The sequence below is a fragment of the Microcaecilia unicolor genome, chromosome 2 (genome assembly GCF_901765095.1).
Source record: "Microcaecilia unicolor chromosome 2, aMicUni1.1, whole genome shotgun sequence".
NCBI lineage: Eukaryota > Metazoa > Chordata > Amphibia > Gymnophiona > Siphonopidae > Microcaecilia > Microcaecilia unicolor.
In genome coordinates this window covers 204,047,679-204,070,230 of record NC_044032.1, presented here as the reverse complement: position 1 = coordinate 204,070,230, position 22,552 = coordinate 204,047,679, and the positions used below count along the sequence as shown (strand labels likewise).

At 44.8% G+C, this 22,552-nt stretch overlaps 2 protein-coding genes across 2 annotated transcripts in view; one reads left to right on the top strand and one right to left on the bottom strand.

The window, feature by feature from the left end:
• The window catches only part of ZNF367 (zinc finger protein 367), a 56,475-nt gene extending 55,030 nt beyond the window's left edge, over window positions 1–1,445 (bottom strand). Inside the window, exon 1 of the mRNA XM_030193640.1 lies at window positions 744–1,445. Coding sequence (XP_030049500.1) covers window positions 744–1,157 — 414 coding nt within the window. The 5' untranslated portion in view covers window positions 1,158–1,445. The remainder of the gene's footprint in view (window positions 1–743) is intronic.
• Window positions 1,446–14,312: 12,867 nt separating this feature from the next.
• Window positions 14,313–22,552, top strand: part of HABP4 (hyaluronan binding protein 4) — a 105,696-nt gene continuing 97,456 nt past the window's right edge. Inside the window, exon 1 of the mRNA XM_030193639.1 lies at window positions 14,313–14,742. Coding sequence (XP_030049499.1) covers window positions 14,460–14,742 — 283 coding nt within the window. The 5' untranslated portion in view covers window positions 14,313–14,459. The remainder of the gene's footprint in view (window positions 14,743–22,552) is intronic.

The window sequence follows — 22,552 nt, the reverse complement described above, 5'->3', positions numbered from 1 at the left end:
AAGAGAGCTTACAATCTAAAGGTAACAAGCTATGTAGTCTGTGTATTTATTATTTATTCAGATAATGATCGGCCGCAATATAAAGGGCCTTTGGAATTTCCAAATTGGAAACCAGACAATAGCGTGTAAGGTGAAGCCTATAAGGCGGTATCCGGGGTCGAATGGACACAAAAATTAACTTCCCCCAAACGCTGAAAACCACTTTTACCTATTCCCAGATTAAAGCAAAGCCCCTTCCTCTGTGTTTACGATATTTTCGAGCTTTAAACAAGAGTTAAATAAATCCTAAATAGAAAGCCCCCAAACACCTAGTTCACCCTCCCCCCTCTTTTAACTACCAAGCAAGCGCATACCAGGCGCCTCCTTCACCGTTCCGCTTACCAACGCCTCTCTTCCTGGACGCACGCGCAGACACCACCCCACCGAACAGCTGACGGGCGGAAGTGATTTCATTTTAAAAAACATTCATTGCGGGAAAACAAGTATGGGGAGGAGGGCGAGCAAGGAAGGGCGGAGGGGGAAGATTCGGAGGAATGGACTTAAGAAAAAAGAAAAACGAAACTAGTCACCCTCCCGCCAGTGATAAAACTGTGAAAAGTATTATTTAGAGGCACTTAAATATTGCCCAGATCGCTGCGCACCCATAAATATAAGAACAGTGTATACACGAGTACACTCACATCTACAAAATATATGCGTATATATAACATCCACACAACGACGCGAGTCACTGATCTCCTCACCTTATACGCAGCGGTATCCGGGCTTCCAGCAGAGTCTGCGTGTAGGCCGGGTTCCGGTGCTGTGCTCACAGAGCCTCCAGCCGCACAAGATTGAGAAGGGGCGGTAGCAGCAGCAGCCAAGGCAGCGCCGCCGCCAGCTGACGGGGAGAAAACTGCAGAAGGGGCATCTCCAGCTCTCCCGGGACCCGGGCTCAGGGTCACGTTGTGTGCGTTCTCCCCCCAGCGCCAGGGATACACCATAAAGTCACTGAAGCCCGGGCTAGTAGGTGCTAGAGGTGGATCCGGCCGCCGGGGCTTGATCGGGGTAGTAGACTTGATGACGGAGACCAGAACCCGCTTCGGAGAGTCGTGGCAAAAGATCACTTGCGGCGTCTGCTGCTGTTGGTGGAAGGACGATGGATGATTTTGGGCCATTTCTTTTTCTCTCAGGAAAAAAAAAAAAAAAGAAGTTCTACAGGCACGGCTGTCGGGAGCTGTTCCTACTGCCCCTAGAAATGCACGTAGTATCTGGGACCCACTCGCCCGATCGTCTCGTTAGGTCACCAGTGGAAGAAAATGCTATAGCTGCAGAGAGATCGCCGAAGACCCCTACTACGTTTAGGGGATTCCCGACCACAATAAATCTATTACCTAAACAGTCGAAAGAGCAACTGCAGACAATCCACTCTCCTGTCACCGGTTTCTCATTCCCATATCCTGCTACCTGACACGGGAGACAGACATATAGCGAGAGAAAAAGAAAAAGCGTTTCCCCTTTTTCCCGCGTTACATTTCGCGCCCGGGAAGAACGAATCAGCATAGCCCTGACTGTCAAGAGCTGAAGCCCCACCAAGATTGACAAAAGTCTCAACCAATCTAATGAATGGAGGGTGTGCGCAGGCATGAAAAACGCAAATCCCGGCAAGTGCGTGTAAGATAGGAGGCGGAGCTGCGCCGGTTGCTTCAGTTCTTATTGGGCGATCTTGATTGTCTATGCTGCTCTGACGAGATTCGAAGAGCTGGCGCGCAGCAGAGTGCTCAAACCGAGTGTCGCGTGCCGACGTCAAAATTTGAGAGGGGGGCAAAAGATTGGATAGCAAAGGGATAGGGGCGGGGACCTAAGTACTGTTTAGTAAACAAATCGTTGCTGCTTCGTGCCTTTATCATGAACAGTGTTTACTCCAAGGAAGTTTACCCACCCCACCTACTAAATATATTATGAAAGTCAGTTCCCGCGCCGTGGTAACGTCTGTTTTCCCTTGGAAGTCACGTGGTCTGTTTAAAGGGCTACCGGAGTGGCGGCGCGTGAATCACAGTGCTGCTTTGTTGCATGTTTACCAAACTGTTATCCAAGTGTTCAGGCTGTATCTACGTAACAGTAATCGTGTCAAACTGAACTCAGAATACAGACTGATCTTTGCAGTAACATCACGGTAAAAATCAGTGCATTTCTTTGCTGCAGTGCTTTTTTTTAGGCTTGCTTTTCTGAAGTAGGCTGTGAAAACTGTAAGACTGCTATTCTGCACAATGTTTTAGTAACATTTTGACGTTTGTGATTTGTATTTATATTTACATTAATTTTTATTCATTAATTTAGGGCTGCATTTCAATTCAAATTTGTAATTGTGATTAATCACACAGTTAAAGGTATGTTTGTTTGTTTATCTCACTGCAGCTCTTCCTGACTCTGGGCAAGTCACTTAACCCTCCATAGCCCAGAGTCACAAGGAACTGTGGGGGAGGGGGTAGGTGTAAGTAACTTATCATTAATTGTGATTACAGTTTTAATCAAAATGCAGCCCCATGATGTAATAAGATGAAGGTACTGGACAAACAGAGAGAGGCTGATGCTCAAAACTGGGTGCTAAACGACATAACAGTGGAGAAGTGGCCTAGTGGTTAGAGCACCGGTCTTGCAATCCAGAGGTGGCCAGTTCAAATCCCACTGCTGCTCCTTGTGATCTTGGGAAAGTCACTTAACCCTCCATTGTCTCGCATACAAACTTAGATTGTGAGTCCTCCTGGGACAGAGAAATATCCAGAGTACCTGAATGTAACTCATCTTGAGCTACTACTGAAAAAGTTGTGTGAGCAAAATCTAAATAAATAACACACAAAAAAAAAACCAATGCAAAAAAATAGAAAAGTGATGCTCAAAAGAAATCATGATACGTGCAGTTAATTTGTGCTAACAAACGGAATGTAAAGAGAAAAACATACTTGGTAGTGCACACCAAGGTACTGTTCTTCTGTGCTTTTAAATATGAGCCTTTAAAAAAATTGTTTGCACTTTAAATTTTTGAAAGACTCCCATTTAAGTGCAGAAAACCAGGTGGCGCTCATGTATACTTTCACTATTGCTCATACTCACCCACCTGTTTGTTTCTCATCAGTGCTTAAAACTTGCAGGGATTCCTTCTGTTTGTAAAAGAAGACAAAACCTGCAGTTCGATGTGAACAATTGATAAGAAATCTGAAAACCTTCTATGCTACCTCTGACCTGGCAAAAAAGGTTTGGCATTATAGATCATCATTTCCTTCTGCTTATTGCAGCGTTTTTGTCTGAGCATTATGAAGGGATGTTTACTGACCTGCTTCATCTCTATTTAAATGCATTTACTACTACTACTCATCATCATTTCTATCTCGTTACTAGATGTACGCAGTGCTGTAAACCTGAACATGAAGAGACAGTCCTTTCTAGACAGAGCTTACAATCTAATTAGGGCAGACAAACAGGACAAACAAGAGATAAGTACATAAGTAATGTCATACTGGGAAAAGACCAAAAGTCCATCGAGCCCAGCATCCTCTCCCCGACAGCGGCCAATCCAGATCAAGGGCACCTGACAAGCTACCCAAACGTACAAGCATTTTATACATGTTATTCCCGAAATTGTGGATTTTTCCCAAGTCCATTTAGTAGCGGTCTATGGACTTGTCCTTTAGGAAACCGTCCAACCCCTTTTTAAACTCTGCCAAGCTAACCGCCTTTACTACGTTCTCCGGCAACGAATTCCAGAGTTTAATTACGCGTTGGGTGAAGAAATATTTTCTCCTATTTGTTTTAAATTTACTACACTGTAGTTTCATCGCATACCCCTAGTCCTAGTATTTTTGGAAAGTGTGAACAGACGCTTCACATCCACCTTTTCCACTCCACTCATTATTTTATATAAAGTGAGGATGATAAAATAAGGGCTCTGAACAAGTGAATAAGGGTTAGGAGTTAAAAGCATATGTTGACAGCTGTCATACCGTATTTTTTTTTACCCTCTTTGGCTCCACATGTAATGTTTTGACAGCTGCATGGGCGTAGACTGGGGGGGGGGGGGGGGCGAGGGGCCCAAACGACGACGACTTAGTCTTCTTACCTGCAGCGGCAAACTGGCGGGCGGGGGCGCCACTCCAGTAGTAAAAGCAGCAGGCAGGCAGGCTTGACTCTGTCCTTCACTTCCCTGCCCTCTCAGCATCCCGCCCACCTGAAAGGAAATCACATCAGAGGAAGGCGGGATGCAGAGAGGGCAGGGAAGCGAAGGAAGCAGTCGAGCCTGGCTGGTTGCTGCTTTTACTACCGCCGCCTGCCCGTTCGCCGCTGCAACTTTGGTACTAGATTGGAGTGGAAGTGAGCCAGCCTATTTAGTCCACTGTAAGGAAGGAAGCCACTTGGTAAATCTCTGTTTCCACTCCCCTGCGCAGCCGTCGCCATTCACTCAAAACACAGCAAGCAAACCTGTGAGCTGCTGCATCCATGTTGTCATTCTTTATTGAGAGAGAGAGATAGGAGATGCTGCAAAGGGGGAGAGGGGGGAGGAGACGCTGGATAGAATGGGGAAGGGGATGGAAAGAAACAGGATAGGCAGGGGAGAGAGAATTGCTGGACAACAGGGATTGATGGAGGGGACAGGGGAGACAGGAAATTTGCTGGAGATGGATGGAGGAGAAGGCAGGGGAGAATGGAGAGTTGCTGGACATGGGGCGGAGAGCAGGGGAAGGAGGAGAATTGCTGGACATGGATGGATGGAGGAGATAGAGGGAATTTGCTGGATATGGATGGATGGAGGAGAGGTCAGGGGAGAATGGAGAGTTGCTGGACATGGAGCAGAGAGCAGGGGAAGGAGGAGAATTGCTGGACATGGATAGATGGAGGGGAAAGGGGAGAGAGGACATTTGCTGGATATGGATGGATGGAGGAGAAAGGGGAGAGAGGAGATTTGCTGGATATGGATGGATGGAGGAGAGGGCAGTGGAGAATGGAGAGTTGCTGGGGATGGAGGGAAGAGAGGAGAATTGCTGAACATGGATGGATGAATGGAGGGGGCAGGGGACAGAGGACATTTGCTGGATATGGGTGGATGGAGGAGAGGGCCGGGGAGAATGGAGAGTTGCTGGACGGATGGATGGAGGGAGGGGAAAGAAGTCAGGGAGGAGATGCACATGGATGGAGGGGAGGGAAGAGACGAGAAATGGTGGACATGGATGGAGTGGAGGGCAGGGAAGAGAGGATAAATGTTGGACAAGGATGGAGGGAAGGAAAGACAAAGGAAGGAGATGCACATGGATGGAGGGGAAGGGAGAGAGGAAAAATGCTGGACATGGATAAAGGGGAGGGAAGACAGAGGAAGTAACATAGTAACATAGGGAGGTGGTGGAAATGAAAACGGTAACGGAATTCAAACATGCGTGGAATAAACATAAAGGAATTCTGCTCAGAAGGAATGGAACCTAAGGAGCTTAGACGAGATTGGGTGGCAAAGCCGGTGGCGGGAGACGGAGATGGTGCTGGGCAGACTTATACGGTCTGTGCCAGAGCCGAAGGTGGGAGGCGGGACTGGTGGTTTGGAGGCGGGGATAGTGCTGGGCAGACTTATACGGTCTGTGCCAGAACCGGTAGTGGGAGGCGGGGCTGGTGGTTGGGAGGCGGGGATAGTGCTGGGCAGACTTATACGGTCTGTGCCCGGAAATGGACAGGTACAAATCAAGGTAAGGTATACCAAAAAGTAGCACATGTGAGTTTATCTTGTTGGGCAGACTGGATGGACCGCGCAGGTCTTTTTCTGCCGTCATCTGCTATGTTACTATGGAGATGCACATGGATGGAGGGGAAGGGAGAGAGGAGAAATGCTGGGCATGGATGGAGGGGAGGGAAGACAGAGGAAGTAGATGCACATGGATGGAGGGCAGGGAAGAGAGGATAAATGTTGGACAAGGATGGTGGGAAGGAAAGACAAAGGAAGGAGATGCACATGGATGGAGGGGAAGGGAGAGAGGAAAAATGCTGGAAATGGATAAAGGGGAGGGAAGACAGAGGAAGTAGATGCACATGGATGGAGGGGAGTGAGGAGAAATGCTGGATATGGATGGAGGGAAAACTGCTGAGTTTAAGGGCTGGTTTGGAACACATTGAGGGCAGATACTGAAACTCGAGGAAGGATAGGGACAGGGCTGCAGATGGTAGACAGGATGCATAAGGATACAGGAGGATGGTGGACATGGTGAGAGAAAAAATATCAAATGGAAAGAAGACACTGCATAAAACAGAAGACACTGGGACCAAAGCGAATAGAAAAACTAAATGATCAGACAACAAAGGTAGAACAAAGTATTTTATTCAGAATTTATTAATTGGAATATGTCAGCTTTTGGAAATGCGCATCTGTGATATTTTGCATGTAAGTTTCAATTTTTCTGGTATTGCTGCATGCTGAGTCTGACTTCTTGAGTTAACTTTCCAGTTCAGTATTTTTCCTTCATATGTCTGTTGTGTCATGTGTTTTTCATGTGTGATCAAGGTGCAGCATTCTGCTAGCGTGTAGTATTTGTAGCCCTTTTTGTTTTGCTTTTTTTTCACGAGGTAGTGTATTGGTGTTTTAGAGCCTGGTGTAATTACAGTTCTGCCTTTTTACGCATAAGGTTGTAGCTCGTCCTGTCCTTGGAATTAGTGCTGTTATGGTTTAGTAAGGATATGAGTGTGTTTTTGCACAACTTTGTGTATAGCGTTTTGAAGTGGAGAGATTGTGTGTTGGCCTTACTGAGGTGGCACCAAAACATCAGAAAGGGTGTAGAGCCTAAATCATGACACAATACCTCTTGAAGGATCTACATATAGAGCCTATGCATTTCTAAGGTCAACACTGGCATGGTATGGGAAGGGGGGTGGGGAAATACTACTGGAGAGGAAGAGGGAGTGCTGGGTAAGGAGGAAAGGAAGGAAGGGAGAAATAGCTGGCTTGATATCTCATACATATTCATTAAAAATTACATCTAACAACCGTTTGAAAATGCAAAAAGTTCCTTTATTAATTCAATATGCTAAAATCTAAAATAAACTAACCCATAATACTCCATACACTCACTTCAATCATAATCATTCATCCTCCAAAACACCATACATCCAGACTCCTAATTTTTCAGCACCCAATTATTTGACATATATCTGATGGCAAATATATAATAGCAACCCGCTGTATTACACACTTATAATGCAACTACATAAATTCTTGCTGCAGTCCATATTCAGCAGTCTCTTAACATTCTCTGAAATGATGAGATAAATGTTCTTCATCAGGTCAATATTGCCACTCTCATCATTTATTTATTTATTTACAGCACTTATATCCCACAATTTCCCACCCAAGGGTAGGTCCAATGTGGCTTACAACAATCTACATAAGCATACAGCAGGCAAGGTCAAACAGTAAATGTTCTAGAAGTATAATGGGAAGGACAGAAGCGAGATGAAGAAAAAGAGAAGAAGCAGAGGTGATAATATGACAACAGGGAAGACAGTTCAGAAAGTAGAGGTGCCAGACGGTAGTGGTGTGTATGCTTTGCCAAATAGAAAGGTCTATTTCATCATAAATACATCATAAGTGTTTTGCAAATTATTCCAGCTCAGTCTCTGTACTCTGTGTAGTAATGGCTCCGATCATCAAGAGCTTCAAATTGCAAACCTCAACAACCCCGAGTACATGCCATTCCAGGTATAGTCATTTAATGCTGTAGGTGTTTATTATACAATTTCACATCAGCAATACTTTACTTTAGTATAGTCACTCCACCAAACCACCAGGACCCGACATGATCATGTTTCACTATATTAAGTGTCGTCAGGGGTCTTGACTTTGGCTCAGCCAGGTGGTGGGACTCGCGACTACCAGCGATGTGCCGGTGAGACCGGCCAAAGGACACCTCACTCTTGCGCAAAAAAACCCAGCTCTTTCCCCCTTCCTTTCTCCATATTAGCATATTCATTTGAATATATATATATATATATATATATATATACACAAATGAATATGCTAATATGCTCTGCCCCATCCTTTGCCCCCCCCCCACCAATGAAACAGTCAAACTACACCCATGGACAGCTGCCATCCCTTTTCTGATCTTCTCATTAGGAACATTTAATGTATTGACAGCTGTCATCCCTTTTTTGTAGGCACATTTAATAGGAAGACATCTGTCATCACTCTTTTGACCATCTTTGCAGTCATATGCAATGTGCTGACAGCTGGAATCCCCTTTTTGCAGCTACATGCAACGTATTGACAGCTGTCATCCCTTTTTTTATGGGCACATTTAATATGTTGACAGCTGTCATCCCCTTTTTTCAGGCATATTTAATATGTTGAGTGCTGCTATTCCCCTGTAATAAAAGTTTAAAGATTGTTTTTCAACTCTGTCTTGACCGACCAGTGCACTCGGGGTCTGTATTGTTGATTAGATTTGTTTAATAAATCCTTGGAGACGGGAGAGGTTCCGTGGGATTGGAGAACAGCGGAGGTGGTCCCTCTGTGCCAGAGCCTGTGGTGGGAGGCGGGGATAGTGCTGGGCAGACTTATATGATCTGTGCCCTGAAGAGGACAGGTACAAATCAAGGTAGGGTATACACAAAAAGTAGCACATATGAATTTATCTTGTTGGGCAGACTGGATGGACCGTGCAGGTCTTTTTCTGCCGTCATCTACTATGTTACTATGTTAGAAGTAATTCTGTTTAAAAATGATTGTTTTAATTTTGATTGTTGAAAATAGGTTGGAATGCAGAAGATAAGACACAGCTCTAATTAATTTGGTATGTGAAGAGGAGGATGGTGCTTGTTTTTGGAGCTTAGCCTGGCCACCTGGACTTGGACAACATGTGACCACATTCCCACAGTACCTAAACAGAGAAGCATTCTGTAATTTTCCCTAAGCTCTGAATATGAGTTCTGAGCTTAATAAAAAGGAAGCCTTGTTGCAGCAGAGCTTTGGGGGGCTCATCTGTGGGTAGATGTACCGCGCAGAGGACTTGTTCCTGGTCAAAGAAGCTCCTGGCTCTCGCTGTGAACCGGGCCCCCCCCCCAGCTGATGTTAAGAGCCTGCATGATGTAAGGACCAGTGATGTTGTATGTATAGTGTATTTTTGCTTCTTTTCCTGGTCTAAGAACTCTTAGCATTGCTTAGATGTAGAGACCAGCGATGTAACGATTGTTTATACAGCTAATCATTCTATATGTCTTCATCATTGTAGTTTTAGCACCTCTAATAAAGGTCTAATTTACCTAATATGAATCCAAAAGAATCCACGGTAATTATTGAATAGTCTGTGTTAGTGAGACAGGTTGTAAATCCATAGCAGTACATTTTGGCGACGAGCGTGTGGGATTCGTACAAAGAATGACACCTTTTTAAGAGGAATGCAGGGTAGAGTTCAATTCCAAGGCTGGAATGAGGTACTATATGTTATTATAGTCACTGAGTGGTCATAATGGGAGGAATAGGATTCCGGTTTAAAAGAATCATTGCCTTTTGCTGTTAAAATAGAAAGGGAGAAAGAACGGTCTCACATACTATCTTGTTGGGTAGACTGGATGGACCGTACAGGTCTTTATCTGCTGTCATTTACTATGTTACTATGTAATAGTATTGCTTATTGGAAAACCCGTTAGAGCCGGGATAAACAGCATAGGAAAAGTACAGAAGTGGAATGATAAGGGTGTGATTTACAGTTAAAATGAGATGCTTGCCAGAATACTTTACTAAATGGTAACTGAGTGTTCCGTTGTTTAAAGTGATGCAGTAAACGAAGAAGGGGAAATTAACAAAAAAAAAGTACATTTATATCATGATTTTAAAATTATGTTTAGACTCATTTGGAGTCATTAATTGCACATATAAAGGAAAGGGATGGGAGATAAATCTTAAAAGATACAAGGACCGTCTCAGGCAGGGAAACTTTTAAACTTTTAGGCATAGGAATGTGCTAATTGCAAGCAGCACATAAGTAAAATGCTGGCACCGGGTAATCAGGAAAAAAAAATATGACCTTGAGTGGAAAGGAGAAGAGCAACAGGTTTTTTTGTAAACAGGCTTTTGAGCCGACAACACAGATTGTTTCAGATATGTGGCCAGTGCAACTAGAATTAAGTGTCTCAGGGAATAAAAATTATGCTAATTAGAGCCTTTGGCAAAAACAAAGGAATCGGGTAACACTGGGGTTTTAGAGCCGTAGGTTTTTTAGAACTAGAAAAGAAATATACTTCTTTTGAGAAACAGCTAAACAGGACAAACTGGGCTACAGCCTCTGGAACGGGTGGTGAGCCCAGTCAGGTGGGTAAAAGCCTATGATCAATTAACTAATGAGGAGCAGCAACATGCGTGGTTTACAGACGGTTCTGCTAAGTATGCTGGAAGAAAGAAAATGTGGAAAGCGGTAGGCTGCAATCCAAAAATAGAACATTCATTAGAATGTAGTGGAGAAGGAGGAAGTACTCAATATGCAGAGTTATATGCTGCCTATATGGCTTTGAAAACTGAGAATTTAGGACAATGTCATGTATATACTCAGGGCCGTGCCAACACGGTAAGCGGGGTAATCACCGCAGGGGGGGCGCCGACCTCTGGAGGGCGCCACCGCGATGCTTACCCTCGCCGCTTACCTCAGCTCCGCGCTGCCACATTCCATAAGCAGTGCTCAATGGTAACCTGTGCAAGTAGCTTAAATCAGCATGGCAGTGAGTCAGGGGCGTAGCCACGGGTGGGCCTGGACGGGCCCTGCCCGCCCACCTTTCCTCCAGGCCCGCCCAGCACGCCAGCCCCAGCTCCCATTGCCGCCGCCACCCACTGCTGCTTTTCCTGTTGAGCAGCAGGGCCAGCGCTACAAAAAGACTGAGCTGAGCGCTAACGCCCACCCCAGCCCACCCTTGGCTACGCCACTGCTTCCTTCCTTAGGTCAGGAGAGGATACCGTAACAGCATTATACTGACCTGAGACAGGAGGTTTTGGCCTCTGAAAGCTCACTGAAAAGGGTGTTAGGCTATTAAATAAATTTTCTGAAGTCTGATGCACTGAAAAGCAGCACTTTACCCTGTGTGACAAATGCATCTGATTAGTGTGACTAAATTTTGCTGGGGAGGGGGGTAGTCTGCAGGGGGGCGCCAGAGACCCTAGGCACGGCTCTGTATATACTGATTCATGGTCCATGGCAAATGGATTAGCCATGTGGCTACCTACTTAGTTTAAAAATAACTGGAAAATATATCAAAGATTTGTGGGGTAAAGAATTGTGGCAAGATATTTGGAATTGTGTAAAATACTAATGTTATTGTTTTTTATATAAATGCTCATTGCAAGGGTGATAATCTAGAACATCTCTACAGCGCAGTGGCTGATGACTAAAGTAAAATCACACCTCTCGAGGTGGAAAACTGTGGAAGAGCCAGATATTTGCTCAGGTTTGGCAAAATGGGTGCACCAACAATGTGAACATCTGGGAAGAAAGGCCACTTACAGGTGGGCAACAGATCATGGTATTAGTTTAATTATGGATGTTATTAAAACTGTTATTGTTGAATGTCTGGTCTGTTAATACCAGACTAGGGAATCTGTTCCCCATATGTCTAAGGGGTAATTATAAAAGGGAAAATTACCTGAACAAATTTGGTAGATGGATTAGATAGGACCTTTACCCAATTTGCAAGGATGTAAATATGTGTGCATAGCAGTAGATAATCCTATATATGTAATTGCACATCCTTGCAGGTAACACTATTAAAATTTTAGAATTGATAATGGTTCCCATTTTTGAAGGCTAATTAGTAATGTGCCTTAAGTCATAATATAACCTTATCTTGATCCTTTGATCTGGGCAAGAATGGACTTATGTCCCAGCAAATAAGTGTTATCTTAGAGAATAACGGATCTGTTTATATGCTTTATTCATAGATCTTTGTGAGAATCAGTGTAATCCTTCTTCTTACGGTGTCTTTGGTATGGTTATTACCCCCGGTGGACATTTATGACTCACAGCCGAGAGTCAGGTCAAGCTGATTGGGAGATGGAGGAATCATAGTGAAATCTGACAAGATAATTACACATGTTCAGCCAACTAGATGTGTCCTGTGGCAACTGTCAACAACACTCAAATATGGAAAGAAGTCCTACTACTACTACTGTCACACGAATGAGTTTAATATGACTTGCACAAGTCAGAGATAGACAATATAGCATCGTTGACCCAAAAATGCAGACATTGTTGACATTTACACAACAAATGTGTTATTAGCAAATGTTTATATTCTTGTGTGAACACTACACCTATGAAGACCTGTATAAATACTGTAGTAACCTTAATTGCCTTAATTGTAGAGTAAAATGAGCTTGGTATGATACATTGTTAGGAGCTTTTAGTAGACGTGTAGAGATAACAAAGGCTATTGATGCTGAAACTTTAGCTAAAGTAAAATCTATTAGAACTGACATTAATCAGCTTATTATTTTGCAATATGATAAAGCCGTTGTTAGGCCACATGGAGTTTGTGCTACAGAACTAGAGCTTCAGGGTTTATATTGAGATTCTGTCCAATCTTTTAGAGACTCCAGACCATGCCAGACAGCAGAATTTATTGAATGGTGGTATCAGTTCTAATGGTGGTTTTACTTGGTAACTGAAACTAGCTGGAGGAGAGCTTCTGTATATGTCATGATGTCTTAGATTGCTAATTTAAAAAAATGGGGTTGGGGAAGTGCTATGTGATGTGGTAATGGGAAAGTGCGGAAATGTTGGTTTGCTGCCCCGTTACCAATTATTTTTGTCTAGTGATGCCACTGCACAGGGAAGGCCTGGAAACTGTTTAGAGGACCATGGGTGGGGAAGGAGGAAGAGATGCCATCAGACCTGTAACAGCCTGGGGAGAGACAGTACGGGTAGAGGAAGAAAATCCAGACCTGTGGGAGCAGGTGGCTCTTGGGGGCGGGGAGCATGAGACTATCAAAATAAACAGCTTTTCTATTGGCAGCTACGAGGGTCTGCTGACAGCCTGCCTGCTCATTGAAAAAACCAGCCAGATGGCAACCCAAACCAGTGGCGTAGCTATGTGGGGCCACGGGGCCCTGGGCCCCCTGCTGATGACCCTCTCGACCCCCCCTCCTGCTGCCAACCCTCCCCTGCTGTCGCCGTGGGCTACCTTTGTTGGTGGGGGACCCCCAACCCCCGCCAGCGGAGGTCCTCTTCTTCTGGCACAAGGCTTTGTTCTGTTTCTGTGAGTAGGCGATGGCGGGGGAGGGCTGGCGGCAGGAGGGGGGGTTGTGAGGGTCGTTGGCGGGGGGGGGGTTAAAGGTGGTGGTGGGGTCGGCACTGCCGGGGGGGGGCTAAAATGTACCCCCTCACCTCGGGCTCTGGACCCCCCCCCCCCCCGCTGCAGTCTGGCTACGCCCCTGGCCCAAACCCCAATATATTTGAACACTAGTAAAACATGCCCGTTTCAGGCGCAAATGAAACGGGCGCTAGCATGGTTTTCCTCCCGAACCCCCCCCTCCCTACTCACCCCTTCGGCGTTGTGAAGGCAGTGACCGCCATTGTTGCGGACCTTGGCACGCCACCTTCAATCTGCTGAGTCGTTGGTTGTGAAGCCACTGACGCCATTGCTCCGCCCTTGATGTCATCACGTTTGTCGTGAGGGTGGGGCCTCAACACAGTGTTTTCGGTGGCTTCACCACCACAAACCCTTCAAACTGAAGGACCTGACAGTGACATCAGTGTCCTCAGAACGTTGAGGGTGAGTTTTATTATATAGGATATTGGTGGGGAAAGAAATTGGCAGCTTTTGCCCTATGGTACAAGGGGGAAAAATGACCGTGCCACCTAAATGTCAGCTTAGTTTGCAGCTCTTAGGAACACAACACAGCCAACCCTCAAACGATTATTTCTCAATTTCTACCATTATGTCATTGAAAACACGCATTTTAGCTTAGTTATGAGTACTTCCCCTATCTCCAACAATCGCACTGAAACACTAGCATACTCCCTTAAGAATCGTGTAGAGAAAACAGCAACGTGGAGCAGGATAGCAGGAAAGGCAGGAGGAGCACGTGCAGGCAAGGCAACATACACATATCCCAAGTACCTCCGAGGCTCCGTCCTCTTCCGAGCAGCACGTGCAGTGTCGCAGTCAGAGCACAACAGGTACAACGATTAGAGACTATCTATGGCTCTGTACTACAGGCAGAGTGGGTGGAGCCGTGTGAGTTGATTGACAGGAAACCGGCTGGAGAAGTGAAGGTCGGGGCGTGTCTTGGGACGCTCGTGGGACGGGGGGAGGGGCAGTAGTCCAGTTGTTGGTTGTCCGTTTGTTGTGTTGTGGGTTTCATGTTTTAGTCAGGCGGGCGTTAGAGTTCTGTCTGTCCCGCGCTTATAGTTTGTTGTATACGCTGGGAGGGTAGAAAAGTGATAATACCCGGGCTAGCCGCTAGCGGCATGAAGGGTGCGCTGAGCAGCCCTGTGTCTGCTGCTATGCAGGCAGGCTTCGGATGTGCTGTGGCTAATCGCTTCCAGCAGTTACTGGATGATGAGTCGGACCCTTATGATGTGCTGCGGGAGGCAGAGGAGGAGAAGCGCCGCCACCGGCGGCAGGAAGTGGCGGCTAATGCCAAGCGAGATGGAGCCGCGCATAAGCCTGGCAAGAGGGAATCGCAGAAAGAGAGGAAGGTGCCGGTCCCGGAGACCCAGCAACCGCCTGCACAGGCACCACCGCCGCCGGGTAGGGATCAGGACGGAGGCGCACGCTCCCTTTCCCCCCGTTCACCTACTCTACGGAACCTACTAATGCTGTTAAGCCTAAAAGAGCCATAGTTTTGGTTGCAGACCCTTCTAATTTGAGTTGCACGAAGTCCGAGCTGAAGGACTTGGATTCGGGTAAAACGTGGACCCCACGGATCTCCGGATCTGTACACAGGATCCACGTTTTACCCGAACCCGAAGGAGACTACTGTTTGCATACTTTCTCTAGTTAAGCGATTCTGGCACCAGAGTTTTGGAGAACATGTAGCTTTATAAACGTAGAAAGTGTCCATGGCTATGGGTAGAGAGGCGTGGAAGCCGTGTTAGGCCACTTTTAATGGTAATCAGTAGAAATAAAACATGGACAAGAAAATAAGATGATACCTTTTTTATTGGACATAACTTAATACATTTCTTGATTAGCTTTGGAAGGTTGCCCTTCGTCAGATCGGAAATAAGCAAGTGTTGGTAGATGACAGTATATATAAGTGAAACATCAAAGCATTTCAGTGACAGTCTAACAGGATGGGGGGTGGATAGGTGAGAGACCAGGAGATATGCATGGGACCATCAAACATGGGGGTGGATAGGTGAGAGGAGGGTGACAAACGAAGCAATACAACATTATGGTTTATAATGGTCTAGAAAACCCAGATCTTTAAGTCCTGTCTGGTGGGTGTCAAAATAGTTAATCATTCTGACTTCAAAGGTCTTAATGTTCCTGTATTATTTTAAAGTTACCTTTCAGGATTCTTGCTGTGAGTGGGGGTGCAGATGTATCAACAACAGCAAGAAAAAGCATCATTAAGTCCACATCATGGGAAAAGACATGGAGAAAAAAGGGGGACACTGTCCAGACAAGTACCTGACACCCTAGGTGAATCTTCAGCTTTGCAACCCCATTCCCTGGGGTGACTCGGGGCTCTATATGCCTGCACTGTCGCTTATTCCCTAACATCCTCCCCTCCAGTCCATTGTCTTCCCCCCCCCCCCCCCATGCCTTGTCTAATCTGGTCACTCCAAGTGGCTGGCATACCCCATTCCCCCTCTCCACGCCCCTCTTTATTTAATAGGCAGTGGAATGGGGTGAGCCACCAGGCCATGGCACCACCAATATTTTTGTACAACACAGCATCAGCAATTAGAGCTTGTGAATGGTGCCAGAAATGAGTAATTTGACCCCACCAACCAAAAAGGTGTCCTCTTCATATTTTGCATCTTCTCTTCTTGTGCCATATCCAGTATCTCTCCCTGCTCCCCTACCTGTTCTCTCACCCAAGTTGCAGGTAAGCGCAGCACCATCATGGGACCTTAACAGAGGCCTGTGCTCAAGCGATGCCATGTCCTACGTTCCCACAGGAAGTGTTTATAAGCCCCGTGTCAGTGCTGTGTCTGCTTGTAACTTGGGCTGGGGAACAGGTAAGGCAACTTTAAAATTAACATCTTGTTTTTTTTCTGAAAGAAAAATAACTTAGGGGTCTTCAAAATAATTTACCATGGGATGCGCTCAGGTGTCCTATGGTAATTTATGTGTGCTAAAAAGTATTTATAGTGAAGAGGGTATCTGAGGGTGGAGAGGGTGTTTCTGCGCTAATATGTATCTACATTACTGCACTCTAACTGATTAGCGTGTGAGCCCTTGTCACCTACAAAATAGGTGTTTGTAAGTATGCATGCGCTATCTTTTTTTTTTTTAATGGCTGTGTACTAATAGCAGCATTAGTACATGGCCTTTAATTGAAAAATAGAAAATCAACTATTTTACTGCTGCAGTAAAAATGGCCTTAGTGCATGAGAAAAACCTATGTAAGGGTGCACTAAGGCTACTTTTATACTATAGCTTAGTAAAAGGACCCCTAAGAGTCTAGCCCTTGTAGTAATAGAATCTTGGGAAGTATCACGGGGTTTAGTGAGATTATACTTGGATTCCTCTAATACACTTAGGGCTCCCTCTTTCTCATTTTGCTTACTGACATTATTTGATAGGTATTAATAGAGGAAAATCATTTCCTCAGCATTAGCCAATCCAGTTTCTATTAAAATAAAAAAAACAACAAACCCTGAATGGATATGTCTGTTCACATGTTACCAGCCATGTGTACTGAAGTGTTATGCACAGAATAAAATAGAAATCCAACAAAACAATTTGATTAGGTGTGAAGAATAAAATTTTACTAGTAAACGAGGCCCTTTTCCAACAGAAATGAAACTGGCGCTAGCAAGGTTCCAGGGCACCCTCCCTACCTCCCTCTCTCTGTCCTCCGAGTTCCAGCCCCCCTCCCCTCCGAGTTCCATGCCCCCTACCTCCCTCCCTGTCCTCCGAGTTCCATGCACCCCTCCCCTTCGAGTTCCAGGACTAGCTCTCCCCTTCCAGTTCCACACCGCCACGCCTCCCTCCCTCCCTCTCTGTGCCGTGTACAGCTGGCCCTCCCCTTTGTAAGTGCTGGCTGTTATTTAAAACTTCTTACCTCGTGGTCCGCCGGTAACACTGAAGTCGAGCAGGCACGGCGCTTCACACTGCTTTCGCTTCTGTTTCAGCTCTGCCTCTGGTCCCGCCCTCATTTCCTGTTTGCGGAAGGGCGGGACCAGAGGCAGAGCTGAAACAGAAGCGAAAGCAGTGTGCTGCTGCTGGCTTTCCTCCCCTTTCACTTCCCATTGGTCCGCCCTGTGACGTCATCCCCAGGGCAGAGCAATGGGAAGTGTGTTATGAACCCAGGCATCCAGATGGAGGTGCAAATTATTATATAGGATATGTATTTGTGTCAGTGTTGAATGCATTTTCAAGAATTGTGAGGCTAATTGTATAAAACTGATGCATGCATTTTACCTGTGGTTAGATTTGTTCATACAGTGACAAGAATGAACCAAGCTTGTCAGCGAGGGTACCTTGAATATTCTCAGATTTAATGTTAGTACTGTTCTACCTTTGCCTTGTGCAGGAGAACTTTTACTTTTTATTTGTTTGGGGTTTATAAGGTGTAATATGTACTTTACTATATCACGGTGTGCTTGGAAGTTTTTTTTAATTGGTCTGGTAGTGCCCAATAAAATTGAGGCAATTTCAGTATGTTTCTGTCACATTTTTTACATGTTTTTCTCCTTTATCACAGTCTGATTTTCTTCAAGTTTTTTTCAATGGGAATACCAGGTGGTCACAACTTCTGCACGGTTCTTTGAGCTTTGCAGTTACATACAATTTTCAGTGGGTGAGACTATGTATCTTACTCTGCCTTTTCTGAATATACAAGCCCTTTGTCATCAAGTAACATTTAGCGATGAGGTGTGTAATTTAATGTTCAGTGCTACAGAATCTGTGTTTAACAGACTTGGCGTTTAATTTCAGTGGTGTTGCTTTGGTTTTAACTCTATGAGTTGAGTTTTGCCAATGCCAGAGTTGTTTAGGAGGTGTTTGGAAGTTGAGGGAAGGAGATTTTTTTTTTTTTGCTATTCTATCTGCCAACTTCAGTGTTTAGCTGGTGGTGTTCAAGGAATCAATCTAATAATTTTTGCCTGTTCATTTTTTTTTCTTTTTGCTTACTACTACTTTTGCACTTTCCAATTTTTCTACTTATTCATTGACTACTGGATACTTCTCATTTTAGAAAACTTTTGCAGTTCCCTAATATGAAAGGGAAGTTGCCGCATAGGTAGTTTCTTCATTGTCTGGCTGTGTATAAAATGCAGTGCAGAAGAGCTACCCTGTTTCCCCGAAAGTAAGACATCCCCCGAAAATAAGACCTAGTAGAGGTTTTCCTGAATTGGTAGATATAAGGCCTCCCCCGAAAGTAAGACCTAGCAAATTTTTGTTTGAAAGCAGGGCCGCCGAGAGCCAGACAAGGCCGCCCCCCCCCCCCCCACCCGAGGTCGCTGGGTCCCCCCCTCCACTCACCCTCCGTCGCTCCCGGAACTAACCTTAAATGCCTCCCAGTCCTTTCACCTTCGCAGCAAGCAGCAGCAGGGCAGACCTCTCCTTCCTTCCGTGCCCCGCCCTCGCGGACGTTATGTCAGGCGAGGGTGGGACACGGAAGGAAGGAGTGGCCTGCCCTGCTGCTGCTTGCTGCAAAGGTCCAACCCCGATGTTTCCCCGAAAAATAAGAAAGCCCCTGAAAATAAGACCTAGCACATTTTGGGGGGCAAAAATTAATATAAGACAGTGTCTTATTTTCGGGGAAACACGGTATGTATAGGTTTCCTTAGTTATCCCATTAAGCTATTTTTCCACAGGAATTTCCTGGTTTTTACAGTTTAGACCGAAAATGTTTTTAGACAGATTTTTACTCAAATTTCAAAACCATACCTGAAGGCCTTTGATGGTTTCCAGCATCTCTTCTCACAGAAGGTCATCAGTGGGCCATGCAAAATAAGTACCTAGGCTATTCATGTAGAGTGGAGGGAAGGAGTAAGGGAGCAGCCAGGTTTGCACTCCAGGAAGGAGAAAATTTAGTGAAAGAAGAACAACAAATCTGTTGTGAAAGCTGGAGTTGCTGCTGGAGCCATCTTAAAGGAGGGTGGTCAGAGCTGCTGTAGTTAACCACTGGGGAGGGATACTAGAGTCCTTTCTCGATCTGCATTGCTATGAAAGACCAGAGCTGTCTGTGGTGTCACTGCTAGGAGGAGCGAAGGAGACACAAAGGGAGATGAGAGGGAAGAATGGGTAAGACTTAGTGAAGTAATCCTAATGGTTAGTGCAGCGGGCTTTGATCCTGGAGACATGGGTTCAATTCCCACTGCACTCCTTGTGATTGTGGGCAAGTCATTTAACTCTCCATTGCCTCGGGTACAAAAACTTAGATTGTGAGCCCTCTAGGGACAGAGAAAAGTACCTGCATAGAAATGATTTATAGTAGCAGTAGTAGAATGATAGAAATGATTAGTAGTAGTAATAGTAGTAGGGAGAAGTGGAGAAAGAAGGCTGTAAGCTAAGGGGAGATGGTGGAAGGGGGACATGGCTTGAGAGGAGTGGGGTGTGATAAAACTTCAAAGGTTTTATATATGGAGTTCTCTTACAATCCCTTGCCACAGGGCCAGTGATGGGCCTGATTCATTTTTCCATGATCTGGCAATTCCCATTTTTTGCAGCCAGTATAAGCAGGTGATACCCCTTTGGGTGGACCAGCATCGATGGATCAATCTGGTAACCAGCCTAACAAGTATGCTTGTTTGTTCAAAGGCCAAGCCTCACCAAGCTCTTATTTGTGCCATACCATTTGCCAATACTTGTGGATTTTTGGGCAGTCCCACTATAAATGTTTGAATGTGTCTTTCTATCCACATTGTTTCCAGCATAGACCCTTACAGCCTGAAAACTATGATAGATAGTATATCACAATAAAAATTAACTTTAACTCGAAAAAATGCATATTTTTACTGTCCTGGCTTTGTTCCACCAAAAAATATTTGGAAACGTATTTCCCCACTGACTTGTTTTCCTACTTTTGTTCTTGCAACCCAAACTGAAATTCTCAGGAAAATAACTAGAGAACTTTGTTTTCGGTTTTTATCTATGTATTCTATAAACTTTTGCAGATAAGTAATGATGTTTCACAAATACCCGTGGTAGTCCCAGTTTAAAGATTGGGTATTTTTTTTTTCAGTGAAGTAATTGCAGTTATTCGATATTGTGGATTAAAAACTGGTTGAAGGATAGGAAACAGAGAGTGGGATTAAATGGGCAGTATTCACAATGGAGAAGGGTAGTTAGTGGGGTTCCTCAGGGGTCTGTGCTAGGACCACTGCTTTTTAATATATTTATAAATGATTTAGAGATGGGAGTAACTAGCGTGGTAATTAAATTTGCTGATGACACAAAGTTATTCAAAGTCGTTAACTCGCGACAGGACTGTGAAAAATTACAGAAGGACTTTACGAGACTGGGAAACTGGGTGGCTAAATGGCAGATGACGTTTAATGTGAGCAAGTGCAAGGTGATGCATGTGGGAAAAAAAGAATCCGAATTATAGCTACGTCATGCAAGGTTCCACGTTAGGAGTTACGGACCAAGAAAGGGATCTGGGTGTCATCGTCGATAATACACTGAAACCTTCTGCTCAGTGTGCTGCTGTGGCTCGGAAAGCGAATAGAATGTTGGGTATTATTAGGAAAGGTGTGAGGATGTTATAATGCCGTTATATCGCTCCATGGTGTGACCGCACCTTGAGTATTGTGTTCAATTCTGGTCGCCGCATCTCAAGACAGATATAGTGGAATTGGAAAAGGTGCAGCGAAGGGCGACTAAAATGATAGCGGGGATGGGACGACTTCCCTATGAAGAAAGACTAAGGAGGCTAGGGCTTTTCAGCTTGGAGAAGAGACGGCTGAAGGGAAACATGATAGAGGTATATAAAATGAGTGGAGTGGAACAGGTGGATGTGAAGCGTCTGTTCACACTTTCCAAAAATACTAGGACTAGGGGGCATGCAATGAACTACAGTGTAGTAAATTTAAAACAAATCGGAGAAAATATTTCTTCACCCAACGCGTAATTAAACTCTGGAATAGAGTTTAAAAAGGGGTTAGACGGTTTCCTAAAGGACAAGTCCATAAACCGCTACTAAATGGACTTGGGAAAAATCCACAATTCCAGGAATAACATGTATAGAATGTTTGTACTTTTGGGAAGCTTGCCAGGTGCCCTTGGCCTGGATTGGCCGCTGTCGTGGACAGGATGCTGGGCTCGATGGACCCTTGGTCTTTTCCCAGTGTGGCATTACTTATGTACTTATGATATATACACTTGTATTTTCTAGTCAGCTTGCTGTGTTAGACTGACTGGGGTCAGCATGGAAAGCCATGTTTACGGTACTTCACATTTGTTTTCATCCATATCCTATCTTTTTTTGTTTTTTAATGTTCTTTCTTTACAGACTTGTTTGAGATAATTTAATATTTTAATCCTTCTATATTAATGAAATACTTTATTGGAGGCATGAGGGCAGACATCTGTAGGTTTAAATTGGCAATTGAAGGGCTTCTTTCCAAAACCCATTAAGTCTTTGACTTAAGACTTAGAGGGTTTTAGAAGTAAGCTCTTCAGTTTGTGTTGCTGGCTTTAAATGTTCTGAGGCAGCCTAATGAGTACAAAGAATTTAGTAGTTTATAGCATCTTGATCTCCATGGGGTTCTGTCTGAAAGGTTTCTGCAAGGGTGGTCTGATACCCGTCTACAAATGTTTAGTAGTGTCAGAAATGTTTGACCTGTTCTGGCCCAGTAGTTTTCACTTGCTGTTTCGAGCTTTTTGCTCACTCAAAAACAAACCCGAGTCTCTCTGGAAACCTTATTCACATTAACTTTCTGTGGTTCCTCTTCCCTATTTTTTTTTTTTTTTGCCCTAATACTACATAGCGTAGTATCAAGGAAGCCATTGTAACTTGGGCCTTGATGCTCAAAACCTAACGCTGGCATTAGAGGCAATTAGCGCCGGACCAGCACGCATGTTAATATGTGCAGAATGTTCAGAGGAATCTAGCATGGGAAACAGCATTGTTCCAAAGATGGTTGCAAATTGTATTTTTACTCAAATGCTTGGAGAACAGCACAGAAACTAATTTTGCTAGCTCAGGGGTGGTGTTGAAGGTTTTGAAGAGAGGATTTATTTAGAACTAGTAAAAAAGGCCCGTTTCTGAGAAATGAAACGGGTGCTAGCAAGGTTTTCCTCGGAGTGTGTATGTGTGAGATTGGGTGAGAGAGAGGGAATGTGCGAGAGTGTGAGTGTGACTGGGTGTGAGTGTGTCTGTGACAGTGATAGTGTATGTATGAGAATCAGAGTGTGTGTCAGGGGCCCATCACTCCCT